Source organism: Trachurus japonicus, chromosome 7 (assembly GCF_045865225.1).
Source record: "Trachurus japonicus isolate A0001 chromosome 7, Traja_1.0".
NCBI lineage: Eukaryota > Metazoa > Chordata > Actinopteri > Carangiformes > Carangidae > Trachurus > Trachurus japonicus.
In genome coordinates this window covers 19138226-19152000 of record NC_140913.1, presented here as the reverse complement: position 1 = coordinate 19152000, position 13775 = coordinate 19138226, and the positions used below count along the sequence as shown (strand labels likewise).

The 13775-nt window shown below is 41.6% G+C and overlaps 2 protein-coding genes across 2 annotated transcripts; both read left to right on the top strand.

Moving 5' to 3' along the window:
• The first annotated feature begins 903 nt into the window (after window positions 1–903).
• ppardb (peroxisome proliferator-activated receptor delta b) lies at window positions 904–8025 on the top strand. The gene is made up of 8 exons (XM_085781865.1): window positions 904–1412; window positions 3359–3757; window positions 3851–4002; window positions 4119–4257; window positions 5045–5247; window positions 5363–5569; window positions 5658–5901; window positions 6638–8025. The coding sequence occupies exons 2-8, from the start codon at window positions 3418–3420 to the stop codon at window positions 6883–6885; spliced, it is 1533 nt and encodes a 510-aa protein (XP_085637991.1). The 5' UTR covers window positions 904–1412; window positions 3359–3417; the 3' UTR covers window positions 6886–8025.
• An 877-nt stretch (window positions 8026–8902) lies between these two features.
• On the top strand, window positions 8903–13150 carry mkrn4 (makorin, ring finger protein, 4). The gene is made up of 8 exons (XM_085781866.1): window positions 8903–9050; window positions 10144–10272; window positions 10358–10593; window positions 10697–10749; window positions 10840–11090; window positions 11184–11291; window positions 12161–12260; window positions 12375–13150. The coding sequence occupies exons 1-8, from the start codon at window positions 8992–8994 to the stop codon at window positions 12519–12521; spliced, it is 1083 nt and encodes a 360-aa protein (XP_085637992.1). The 5' UTR covers window positions 8903–8991; the 3' UTR covers window positions 12522–13150.
• The last annotated feature ends 625 nt before the right edge of the window (window positions 13151–13775 follow it).

Sequence of the window (13775 nt, the reverse complement as noted above, 5' to 3'; positions counted from 1 at the left end):
ACATTTGTCCAAAGCCCAAGATGTATTGACGATGTGAACATTGTTCTGCTATGTAATTGTGTAATTTTTTTTGTAGATATTCTTCTGTACTTATTAATTAAATTATACATTTATAATGGAATAAGTGGTCATGATACATGGTTTAAAATTCTGTAATATTTTAACATCTCTCTGCAAACTAAACATTAAAATTATATTAAAATGGAAATATTGATACATGTTGAGAATTCATCTGTGCACAACTTTTGAAATGTGTTATTCAGCAACTATGATTGCATGCGTGTAATATAAGGGGAAGTTGAGACAGTGCGTGTGTCTGTGTGTGTCAGTGGTCGTGTAGGCTACTTCAGAGCTAAATCTAAATCTGCATATTTGCACTTACAGAGAATTCAACTCTTGGTTTCTTGGTGTCCTCACACACCAACAACAGCAACACAAGGACAACAAATCTTAACAAAGATTTGTAAACATAAACAAGCAAGTTGGTGAAAAAATAGATGTGTAAAGGAACAATAAATGCACAACAACAACCATCCATTATACAACATGTCTGTCTAACTGTGTATTTAAGTGGTGCAAAGTGTGGAGGGGTGTTAAAGTGTATTGGAATTATAATAGATTGTTTTATATGGGCCACAGATTTTTATACTATTATTATACTTGATGATATATAGGTACATGTGATGTCAATGATCAGTACAAACAACTTTACAGCTTTGGTGAATTTTGGTTTGGTTTGCAAAAGAAAAACATCCTGACATCCTGAAAAACAACATGATATATTAAGAGAGACCTTGACTCCTCAGACAGTGAGCTCTGTGCGGGTTTCAGTCAGTGTGTGTGTGTGTAAGGGGGGGTGGGGGTGCTGTGTCCTGGCATGTGACGAGGAGGAGGAGAGGGGGCAGTGAGGCAAAGCAAAGCAAAGCACAGCACAGCAGAGCAAAGTGAAGCGAAGCTAGGAGCCAGGAGAGAGAGTCGGAGAGTCGGATTATGAGTTCACCATGCCGGTCTGGATGTGACACGGTCTGCGGCCAGAAGTGTCCACGCTGCCTCTGTAGTTGTCCGCAGCTCAGCGGGATGTGTCAGCTCGGCCGCTGCACGAACTAGGCCTGACTCGGTCTAAGTTTATGTTAGCAGTCTGGTGTTAGCTCCTGCTGCTAGCTCACTCTGCACTCACTCACTCCTCCTGCCTCTGCTGCTGCCGCCGCCGCTGCTGCTGCTGGTGGAGGGGACTTCACTTCACTTCACTTCACTTCACACAACAACTTGTCAACAACCGACCGACCGATACTGGACCGGGACCGGGACCGGGACCTGTTTCCACTGCCTGCTCCGGTTCAGCCCGTTCGTACTTTTTCCGTAAAGTAAAAAAAAAAAAAAAAAATCGTGAACCAGCAGCAGTATTGGGAGAGGTAAGCTAAGGTTTATTGAAGGCACACAGACACACAGAGAGACACACACACACACAGGGGAATGTGGGTCAGCCACAGCTAACGGCTAACGGCTAACGGCTAGTGGTAGTCAACAGTCAAGGTTAGCAGCTAACTAGCCCAGTTAGCCCAGTTAGCCGTAGCAGCGGGTCCGTCGACGGCCACTGACAGGCTAACGCCGCTCGGTTACACGTTTCACACTGTTTCATCTGGAAGTATATATATATATTTTATTATTTTAAAAGTTTGACGGGTAGCCATGTCTTTAACTTCACGGTCCTTTGATTGTCTCTGTCGCCTGGGTCCACTGGTAGTTTGTGGTTCAGTTCACAGAAACATTAGCAGATATTTCTGAGAACCAGTGTGACAGGTTGTCTCCTGCATGACAAGTCTTAACAGTCCTAACCTCAGGTGGGGTTTTCTTTTCTTTTTTTCCTTTCTTTTCTCAACGAAATGTCGTGAGAGCAGAGTTTTAGACTTTGTCAGTCTTTTGCCGTGTTGTTGCCACAGTGTTTATTTTGAAATGTATTAATATAAATGTCTAATAACTGCAGACGCTGTGGGTGTTTGTCAAGGCACAGCTACATTCACGGGCGGATTAATCCACTAGGGGGCCCCGGGGCAAAAATGTAACCCCCACCCCCAAAGCTCACCCCCCCCCCCTCCCCACCGCCTCCTCCAGCGATCAACACTGCCCAGTGTGTACATAGTGCATGCACACTGTCCCCTTAAAACACCCACCAAGTACACTGTGCACCCTACCACGGAGCTGAGGCAAACAATAATACAGATGTCTGCAAGCTGCAAAAGAGACAAAGTTTACTTTTGAAGATAGTGGAGAACAGACTGAAATGTTTAAGATTCAGTAATGACAGAGTGAATCAGTGGTTGGGGCAGGGATATTATGTGCCCTGGGCATTGTGTCATTGTAGAAGGGTGGTTTTTATTTGTGTCCTGGCCAGTGTGTGTTTTTTTTGTTTTGTTTCAAGTTTGCTTTTAGCCTCGCGGACACATATTCTGACCAGAAACTATGTGATGAAACAAAGATATACGCTGGGTTTGTAACTCCAGAAAGTCTCTTGAGATGCATTATCTCTTTTGCAAGAGAGACCTGGCTTAAAGTAAGCTGTCAGTTCTCTGTTACATATGAATACACAGTCGTTGATTTACAACAATCACATGTAGAACAAAAAAACCTGAGAGACATCACAGACATAATTCATATCATCTGTTTTTTTGTTGTTTTTTTTGTTCTTTTTCTTCAAAGTAGAATTTTATATGATTTTTACATACAGTGTAATGAAGTACCTTGAGATGACTGGTTTTGACTTCGGTGTTAACATTTATAATACTAGGTAGGCTAATGCTTGCAGAAAATCTACTACATAGTGATATATAACAGGATCAGTGTATAAAATAAAGATGTAATGCAATATCCCCCACCCACATTAATCCAACGTGCAAGTTTGCCCTTGTTGAGGGCTCTTTGTGGTCTGGGATCCCCTGCTTGTCTGTACAGCTTGCCTTATTTGTAATCCAAGTATGGTGTGTATATCATAATCTTATTACTATTAGGGATTTACTCTTTTCTCAAACACAACCAGTTGTATTGGACTGACCAGGGAAAGGACATCTAATAAACAGACTGTCCAACAAATGGATTAGTAAACGTGCTCATTATCTTGCCCTCATTTACTTATATGAAAACCAGGGAATTATACGGTTTTGCTCAGTTTGGCTAGAGACTGATCACTGGAATTGGGCTGTTCACCACTCACGTGCAAGCTGTAACAGTGCTTTAGATTGTATGTGGATTTTTGGACCAGTTAAGTGTTGTTCATTCTTGCTTACTCATGTAAGGCATGTATTACATGTCCATTCCTAATTTAATATTGCATGGTAAAACAATTTAATCTGTTCTTTCTTAGTGGAGTTAAGATGGCAACGTGACAGGAGGGGCACCGCTGAGTCAGCTTCAACAGGAACCATGGAAGGGTTTCAGCAAACTGCTACAGAGCAGCACGACAGTGTGAACGGCCACTGTGAGCCCAAATCACCCCAGGACACTGCTGATGTCAGGTGGACATCACCAGAGGCAGAGTCTGGAGGTTCGGACAGCTGTGGGGGGACGAGTGTGTCGGAGCTGACAGACTTACAAGAGTTGAAGGCCAGAGAAAGTGAGGATGAGGAGGACAGGGAGGAGAAGGAGCCAGTGCCTGTCTCTAAAGGCCTGAAAGGGGACCAGAAGAAAAGAGAGAAAGAGGGTCTGGATCAGGAGGAGAACAATCACAGCAAGAAAAACAGCAGTGCTGCGTCCAGCTACACAGGTAAGACGTATGTGTTTGTAAAATCGCATGCCTTGAAGTGAACCAAGACAGATGATTGTTGAGCCTTCATATTCATCTCTTATTTTTATGCAGACCTGTCCCATACCTCATCGCCTTCGTTGTCAGAGCAGCTGCGTCTTGGCCGTGAAGACAGCGCAGGGTCTGGGATCAGTGTGGAGTGTAAGGTCTGTGGGGACAAGGCTTCAGGCTTCCACTATGGTGTGCACGCCTGTGAGGGTTGCAAGGTAACACAGTTTGTGCATCACATCAGAACGGCTTAGTAAGATTATGAAGCTTGATAGTGGTAGTTTTGTATTTTCCATGATGAGTTGCTGAACCGGTTGTGCCGTTTCTTTCTCAGGGCTTTTTCCGGCGAACCGTGCGGATGAAACTGGAATATGAGCGTTGTGAGCGCTCCTGCAAGATTCAGAAGAAGAATCGTAACAAGTGCCAATACTGTCGCTTCCAGAAGTGCCTGTCTTTGGGAATGTCCCATGATGGTGAGAGGAAAAAAAGAGACAAAGAATGAATGAAAGAAAGACGAAAGCTATTTTTTTTAATGGAAAAGTTCTGAACTGATATGGTTTGGGCTTAGAGGAGTTTTATCAAACCTGATAAAACATTTTATGTTGCACAGTGACCCTGAGGCCTTTGGGGGAGTTTCTTATTTTCTAAGATAAGTAATCAGTGAGTAGTCAGTATGTGAAATTCAGCTATACATAGAAATTAGATTATGATAGAGACGTCTTTTTAGTTCCATTTCAAATATGGTTGATAACACAAAGTTTATCAGTATTAGTACACTCCACAAAAAATGTTCCATGTTTGTATTTAAGATCAGAGATGTTGTGAATGAAAAGTTCTTGTCAATGTCAACATCTTGACATACATATTGAACCAACTAAACACATGTTTGTCAGAATGAATGAAAGAAAGACGAAAGTTATTTTTTGAATGGAAAAGTTACGAACTGATATGGTTTGGGCTTAGAGGAGTTTTATCAAACCTGAAGTGAGCAACAAATCTGTTCATTTATTTCAAATTCTTTCTAAGCTCCTTTGGAACCTTTTTACATAATTTGGTGCTGAGGGTGAAAGGTAGAACACGTTTTCAGGCATAGCAGGTGGTAAGTTGTAATCGATTTGCACTGACAAAGTGAAATATGTTGTTGCACCCTGTAAGCTGACAGATCTCGAGTTTCAAGAATTCAATGGAGATAACGATTCACGTTAGGAAACTCCTGGAACATCAACTCAAAGTAAAACCAGCATGTGTGTGTTTGCTTAGCGATCCGATATGGACGTATGCCTGAGGCAGAGAGGAAGAAGCTGGTGGCAGGCCTGCTTGCAGAGGAACTGAACGTTGGCAAACCAGGTGGCTCCGACCTAAAGACTTTGGCCAAACAAGTCAACACAGCCTACCTGAAGAACCTCAGTATGACCAAGAAGAGGGCCCGCAGCATCCTGACAGGCAAAACAAGCTCCACCTCGGTACGTTGTACTCACCAACAACCTACCTGTGCTTTGCCAGCCTGGTTTTGCTGATATAAAAACACACAAAGCTCTAACGTCAGACATTATTGTTATGTTTGTGTTTCCCTCTTAGCCATTTGTGATCTACGACGTGGACACACTCTGGAAGGCAGAAAGCGGTCTGGTGTGGAGCCAGTTGCTTCCAGGTGCGCCCCTGACCAAGGAGATCGGGGTCCATGTGTTCTACCGCTGTCAGTGCACCACAGTGGAGACCGTGCGAGAGCTCACAGAGTTTGCCAAGAGCATTCCAGGGTTTGTGGACCTCTACCTTAATGACCAGGTGAGTCCCAGTCTCCTCATTGTGCTGTGATTTGTATGGGACCCTTGAGGAAGATACTAATGTGCAGTTGTCCCGTTACTCCCTGCAGGTGACTTTGCTGAAATACGGTGTTCACGAGGCTATTTTTGCCATGCTGCCGTCTCTCATGAACAAAGATGGACTCTTGGTGGCCAATGGTAAAGGCTTTGTTACCAGGGAGTTCCTGCGCAGCTTAAGAAAGCCCTTCAGCGAGATCATGGAACCCAAGTTTGAGTTTGCTGTCAAGTTTAATGCTCTGGAGCTGGATGACAGTGACCTGGCCCTGTTTGTTGCTGCCATTATTCTCTGTGGAGGTGAGCACGGTTGTGTTGTTTAGCATGAGGATGCTTGTTATGTACAGTCTTGAAACCTTTTTCAGTTCCCCCCAAAAAGGCACTAGAAGGTACTAAAACCATATTTACTAGACTATTTATTTGATTTTAATAAATAGTACAACATTTGACTGTTGTACTGTAAGTTATAAAATGGTATGTTATCTGATTAAATCTGGTCAGAAGTCAAGTTTTACTCGTGCCATTGACAGTGGGTTGTACACACAGGAAGCTATTCAGGTGTTTTTTGTGGTTTGCTCATCAGTGTCATCAGATCTATGGCTTCAACTGCCACTGCTGTAGGTAGTAGTGTCACTGTTTGGAAGCTCTTTGTTTTATAATGGGCACAAACATGACCTTAAATGAATTATTTTTTGTTGTGTTTACCCCTTCATGCAGTTTATGCTCCTTGTGCTGTTTCCTGCTTGCATTAATTAATTTAATCTTATCATGAAGAATTTTTATTACATACTGATAGTAAGTACTGAAAAAGTTCAAGTGTGGTTTATTGTCCTCACATAACACTCTGGTTTTCCATCATTCTTTGATGCTGTGGTTGCTACAGTGTGGTCATGAAATAGATATTAAATTGGTCTCTGTGGTATTAGAAAGGTTGTTAAAAATCTTTAATTGAACTTGTTGAACCTGCAGAAACCCAGTGCATTTGAAAGTTGTATCTCATGACAAGCTGTACTTTGCTCCCATCTTGTTATCCCAGATCGTCCCGGGCTAATGAACGTGAAGCAGGTGGAGCAGAGTCAGGACAACATCCTACAGGCCCTGGACCTTCACCTCCAAGCAAACCACTCTGACTCTGTCTACCTCTTCCCAAAGCTGCTGCAGAAGATGGCCGACCTCCGTCAGCTGGTTACTGAGAACGCTCAGCTTGTCCAAAAGATTAAAAAGACTGAGTCTGAGACCTCGCTCCACCCTCTACTACAGGAGATCTACAAAGACATGTATTAGTGTTCTTCAGCACAGACTGCTCCTAGCAATACTGTTACAGACTTAATTTACGTTTATTATAATACACTGCATTCAGTACAAGCACTGTTCCACATTTGGGCATGGATTTTAACATGTGCAGATGAAGCAAAGTTGTGATGGTAGGGCTAACACAATCAGCAAAGTCTTCATAATGGCAGAATTACCTTCAGCACAGTGTGAGTGTGTATGTGGGCGCGCGCCTGCTTGTGTGTATGCTTGTGTGTGTGTGTGTATGTGTGCGTGAGCATCTGGAATCATTTGCTGCAAGTTTGAGTTTCCCACAACGGTCACTTAACAGAGAGAATGATATGTTTTCTCAGCGAGGCTGCTCCTATTTCATCCTAATAGCAAAGCTGACCCCAGAGCAGCATCTAGAGAGCTTCTCCTCACTCACCTCGCCTCTGTGTTTTGCTGTAAAGGGAAAGCATTTCTTGTTCTTACACCAATGGCATAGCTGAGTTGAGCTGTCAGTTTGTACTTTGCAAGAGTTTCTAATAATGCCAACGTCTCTGGTCGAGTGATTGTTCTCTTTGGGTGAAGCTGAAGATGCACAAATTGGGGTTTGTTTACATCTTTGTTATCATCATCACATCGTAATCATCATCATCATCATCACCATAATCAATGACCGCTTTCTTTGCCATTTGGTTTATAGAACACAAACTGGGCTGGCTCCAGCAGTGTAGAGCTCTCTCAATGCAGCTGTCTGTGCAATACCATTTCCATTTTTCAATAAATGTGGAGATTCAAGTTATTTAGGTTCTGTCTTAAAGCCATCTACCCAAGTGGTAACTAATGGACTATGCTGCATAGATTTTGCTTCTGAAGTTGACACTATAAACACATGACCCATTGAAGTACAAGGGACAGCATGTTTTTCTTTTTTTTTCCTTTATTTTTTAATCTGCAAATTATCATGAACTTGCCATTTTAAGGTTTTTCTTAGTTTATTCTTTGTAATTATGTTACTAATTATTTGTAATTGTTGATCATACTTGTTAGGGTAAAACATGAATTACTATCTTGTTTTATGTATTACGTATATGTGTTCTTTCATATTACATGCCTGCCTATTTAGTTTAGGTTGTACCAAATATATTATTGAACATACCAACACATTTTCCTTGATGAAGAACTTGAATTTAACGCCTCAGCAGGCTTGACCTAAAACCAGCATACTGTACCATGATATCATTATTGGCAAAACTGATCTGAAATCAACATTCAACATTCTATTATCATGAGTCATTTCTGTGTCCACCTTAGATATAACCACAAAACCCAGATCACTACCCTGTCTGTGTTCAGTCTGATTTGTCTACTTAGGAGAAGCACAAAGTGTAACAGCCTTACAATACTGTAGCCACCATTCACAAATTTCCTTTTCCCCCCACATTTCTGTAGGATTTACTTTTTTTCACTGTACTTTTTTTCTGAATGGACTTCAGTGTGTCAGGGGTGGTGCTCGCAGACTCCACCCTCAAACGTCTCCTCTTGTGCTCTTATTCTGTCTTGATCCCTATCTACCTCTAATGTATGATCTGTGACATTATTCCACTGTCTCATCTAATTTCTGACATTTTTTTTTATTACTTTTTTTGTGGGGGGGCCTTAATTCCTGCTTTTTTGATACACATTTCAGATTTGATTTTTGTTGGCTGATGTGGAGGGATAAAATGAGATAGTACACAAAACAAAAGTTGATGTAAGCTACCTCTATGCTTGTGTAAGTGATGGATTGACATTTGCTCACAAAAACACATGAGACTTGAGATTTCGTGTAACCAATCTGCAGGTCTAGTTTAGTTACAATTCACTTATAAACTTTATTAGAAACTCTGATTTTCTCCAGTTTATTAATATGGGGCAAATAATATGTCTGAACACACATGGCTGCAGGTTTCCCCATCATTTCCCACATGATAAAACACCCTGTGTTGTGCCTGCTTGGTGGGAGTTCGCACTAATGGATAGATGGGAATTTGGGGAAAACGTAACGTACAGACGTCAACGTCACGTTTCTATTGGTTCGTTGCTAAGTTAATTGGTAAAAAGCAACCGGCTGTTAACTATTTAGACAGGGGGATGGCGGGTGCTCAAAACACATGGAGGATGGACTCGGGCCGTGGTGGAGGTGTCTGTAGGTGAGTGGTGAGCAGTACTGGGTTGCTTAAAAACAAAACAAAAAACTACCAAAGTGGATTTAGAAAAAAGAAAAGAAGAAAAAAGTTGATAAACAACGTTACTAACGTCTCCGTTTGTCGAACTCATACACACTGCGTTCCAAATACAACCGTGCTGCGTTCGAATGCGGTCGGTAAGGTTTAGCCCGCTGAGTGAGGACGAGTCCAGTTAGGACGAGTAGTCAATACAGGTGGTTGTGAAACGTAAAGGAAAAGAGGGGCAGCGTGGAAAGCAATGTGAATGGGCCACCGCGTGTTAATAAGTTAGGCGAAACTGTTCTCAAGTCAGTGACACGCCCTCTGACCTTTTGAGTCAGTCATGTCGTTCAAAGTGGAGCTCAACAGATTTCAGTCCAGGAAAAACACGGCTAACTAACTAGCTGTTGTTGGGAGCCTCGATTTCCAACCGCACATAAACACGAGCAATTGAGGTGGTGGGATCTCATGACTGTGGATTTTTCTTATCTGAGTTTTTAGACATGATAGCCTCAGAGAATAAGGCTAGGTGATGTTACCATCTAGTTAGGGTGTAGTGTTTCAATTTGATCTCAGACATTTAAGAAAAGGTGTCTCAAATGTCAGATGAATCATGATGGCTGACTGGACCTCACGTGTTTATGGGAGTGTGGATTGCATTATTTTGTGAAGAGCTGCAAGGATAACAACCATTGGCTTGAAATTGTCTTGATTACTGCTCTAGGCATTTTCAAGCAGAAATTTAGACAATTCAAAATATATTGGCCCACTATCTTAAATGCCAGGATTTCCTTATTTACTTACTGCAAATGAAACATTTTTGGTTATATGATTCAATTATATACATTAGAAGAAGTGATTTGGAATATTTAGCATTCTTGGTTTCTTGACTAAATGATCAATTTCACATATACTTAACAGATTAATCTGATTAAATTACCTGTTAGCTGCTGCCCTAGTTTAGGGCTAGATCCCACTTGGAGATCTTCATCCTGAGGATTTGTTACTTGTCGGCGACACAAACAAATTTTACTTCAGACATCACACTTGTAACTTATTGTTTCCTTTTTCCTTCCAGGCATTTTATAAATGGCGCTTGCAGGTTTGGCCCAAGGTGCAATTATCGACATGAATGGCCAGTTATACCATCATCCCAAGTTTGTCGGTACTTTCAGAAAGGTGGATGCTGGTATGGTGAAAGCTGCAGGTAAACCCTGTGTTCGTCCTATGTCTACAACTAGATAAGAGGACATTCTCGCAAATTTGATTTATTCAATATTTTCCACTTCTAGGTATCTCCATGTCCTTCAACCTGAAGCTGCTGCAGCTGTTACAAGAAGAAGAGGTTCAGCGCCTAATGTCTCTTCCCCAAGGGCGGCTCGCACTCCACCTGACAGAGGGTCACAACCTGCTGCCCTACAGGTGACCATCAGACAGGAATGCAACAGATCAGAGACGGTGGTTGATTCTTCAGATACTCGACACAACATTGGGCGCCTGGCATCAAATGCTGAAGAACAATCACACGGTACTTAACGTTTTCATATGTAAAATGGGTTTTGGTCAAAAATTTCTCAATGCTGAAGTTGTTTTTTCCTACCTTTTTTTTTTTTTTGCACATCCTGACTCAGTCCAAGGCTCAGTTGTTGCTCAAGCTGGTGCATGTGATCAAAAGAACGAACAGGTAGGCTACGCATCTAATTTGTCAAGTGTGATCATTCTACAGAGCGAGCTAGTGTCTGGAGGCTTTTACTGATGTACCTGTACTTTGCAGACATCTTCAGCTGACAAGACGGAGGACGGGGCTGCGGCTGCCGCCTCCAGTACCCTAGGGAAAGTGGAGGAAATGGAGGCCTTGCTCCAGAGTAAAGATGTGACCTGTGGGATTTGCATGGACAAGGTGTATGAAAAGGCTGATCCAAGAAACAATGTGTTTGGAATCCTGCCAAACTGCAATCATTCCTTCTGCTTACAATGCATCATGACCTGGAGGAAAACAAAAGACCTCGGGCGGGATGTGGTCAAGTAGGTTTCACTGATATTTGACCTTTTAACTGCAGCTGACAACATTACATAAAGGGTCGGGCCTGATGTCACTGTTTATTGATTATTCCTCAGGACCTGCCCGCAGTGCCGAGTGAGGTCTCCCTTCTATATGCCAAACAAATACTGGGTTGAAGGACAAGCAAAGGAACGTTTGATTACTGCTTTCAAAGAGAAATGCAGGTATGTCAAGAGATTCTGTTTTGATGGCAGCACTGTTTACATAGTTTGTTGCTCTTAATTAGGCAGTGTTTCAACTCAGGGCTGTACTAGGAAGAAGTTCAACATATACCCAGCTTTGTGTTTTATGATCCGGCTCAACAAAACCTAAAGAGTTCAGAGTTAACTGGTGTCAATGATGGTGGTTATCAACTTGATTTGTCAAGTCCGGCTCTCAGCTTTGCGTGCGTCCACATAAAAGGGAGCCAAGAGGAGCAGGTTGGTTTTTAATGGAGACCTAATGAGGAATAGCCAAAAGCAACACTGTTGCTGCAAATATGGCAAGAGAGAGCTGCTGGTTTTTAATTTTTGACAGCTGAACATGTGCAATTACTTAATGTTAACCTTTTTATCCAATTTAAACAAAATAAAGTAGAGCAACAACTGTCATTTTTGAATGGTGTTTTTTTATATTTGACTAATTATAGGTGATTTTTAAGATGAAACTCTGAAAATAACCTGGTCGGGGAAACATGCATACCATGTATGTATCTTAAGCCTGCATTTATTGTTGGAAGTCATTTAATTTGACAGTGTGCCTGCTGCGTATGGTCAATCCCACCTTTTTTGTGAGGGGAGTTTAAAAATCATCCACATTAATCTGGTTATTGAAACCACCGTCTCAAACTGCTGGTGCACACAGCTATAGAAGTTTTGTCAATTAACAAACTGACATTTTGGAGAACAATAAAGGCGCCACATTAATTCTGCTTTTTTTTTTTTTCACTTAAAGTGTTAAGTAAACTGCATGATTGCTTTCAATCTGAAGCTAGTGTTGAATCGTGATTTGTTTTTGAATATACCCCTAACTGTTCTCTTGTATCTTATTTCAGTAAGAAAAGCTGCAGTTACTATGCACGATACAGATGTTGTCCCTTCAAAACGGAGTGCCTTTATCGACATGATAAACACACACGTCGCAGATCATTTCCGGTGAATATACTTTGATTTTCAATTGTGCTAGAAGTTCTGACAACTCTGGCTGTGCATGAGACTAAATGTTGCCGTGTTAACTTCTCTCACACACTTTGCTTTTCCTGCTCACAGTATCCTGCAGAAGAAGATGATGATGACTTTGATAGTGTAGATCTACTTAATTTCTTCATAGCCATGACCTTTCTGGGCGATGAAGATGATAATGATGACGATGACTACGACTTTGGTTTTTACCTAGCCGAGGAGTATGGTTTCTGAACTTTTTTTCATTCTTTTTGTCAGTGCCTGAAACCACTGTATGGGGCCTCAACTATAGGTAATGACTGGCCCCATTGACCCTTCTGTCCTCTTGTTATCATTATTGAAGCTTTTGTGTAGCTGTGGTCAGGATCAAGGTTGTTAAGCAAGAAGTTGTTTTCTATAGTATGGAAATGAGAATGTGTACACGAGGTCTGCACAGCACATGGTTTGTTGCCATGGCCTTGTATGTAAGCACCCCAGTTAGAAATTGAAGATTCGCCCTACCTCTGAGTTTGTGTTTCATATGTGGTCTTCTTGTTTAGGGTTTACTCCCATGACCATAATGCCTCAAACCTGTTGCAAAATTGTTTGTTTCCCCTTAATCTCTCTAGTGGTTATTTGTGATTCCTCCCTAAGCAGTTTGCACCAGTTTGATATTTTAAAGTGTTGTGTGGATGGTAGTTTTAATTGTCTAAAGATGAAATGTGTACTGTACCCCCTTCTTCTTTGTGTCCACTGCTGATAATGCCTGCCTCAAGAATGACACTCAATATCCTGGCTTTGGCAAGAATAGAATAGAAAATGTTGGTTTTATTTCTTTTTAAACAAGTTGTACTTGTACACAGAAAATAAAACATTGCATCCCACTTTGTCTCACGGAAAAAAGCGTGTCCTGCTCTTTATTGACACTTTGTTGATGGTAAGATTGAAAGTCTTGATTAAAGAGACTAGAATCTGTCTGATTTAGTTATGAGGTGGTCCGAAGAGCATCGGTTACAATTTAAATGGTGACAAGGCTCTGAGGAAACAGAAATGGGACAAACGGACATCATACAAGTCTCACTACAGAGACGCCACAAAGAAGACATTTCATTACCATAACAAAAAAGGCATGTATCCACTGATGCTCCTGTTTTACCTTGAAAACTGATAAAATTTGAGTTGTGAAAATGAGTGAATGCAATGAATTGAGAGAAAATCAATATTTCACATCCAAGAGTAAACGTGTAGACATTATTTCTCAAACTCAGGGGGGATGTTCAACCCTTATCGTAATAGACAACATGTATTAATGTATTCTCAGGTGACATTGGAAAATTAAAGTTACTCAGGGAGTTGCCAGATCTGGGTCTCTCTTCTGGCTGAAAAGGATTTTCAACATTTCAGAATCAGCAGTCATAAAATTGTGTTCACTCAACTGGCCTGAGCTAAATAGAGGTTCAGTAGCAGACCCCCTGTCTGTAGAGGGCAGCATTGAGGTTTCAGTGTGGG

Bases quoted from the DNA above. Each gene is read 5' to 3' on its own strand.
- mkrn4 (XM_085781866.1), top strand. From the start codon at position 8,992: ATGGCGGGTGCTCAAAACACATGGAGGATGGACTCGGGCCGTGGTGGA. The intron at 11,091-11,183 runs GTAGGTTTCACT...ATTATTCCTCAG, and splicing joins CTCGGGCGGGATGTGGTCAA to GACCTGCCCGCAGTGCCGAG. The intron at 11,292-12,160 runs GTATGTCAAGAG...ATCTTATTTCAG, and splicing joins GCTTTCAAAGAGAAATGCAG to TAAGAAAAGCTGCAGTTACT.
- ppardb (XM_085781865.1), top strand. From the start codon at position 3,418: ATGGAAGGGTTTCAGCAAACTGCTACAGAGCAGCACGACAGTGTGAAC. The intron at 4,258-5,044 runs GTGAGAGGAAAA...GTGTTTGCTTAG, and splicing joins TTTGGGAATGTCCCATGATG to CGATCCGATATGGACGTATG. The intron at 5,248-5,362 runs GTACGTTGTACT...TTTCCCTCTTAG, and splicing joins GCAAAACAAGCTCCACCTCG to CCATTTGTGATCTACGACGT.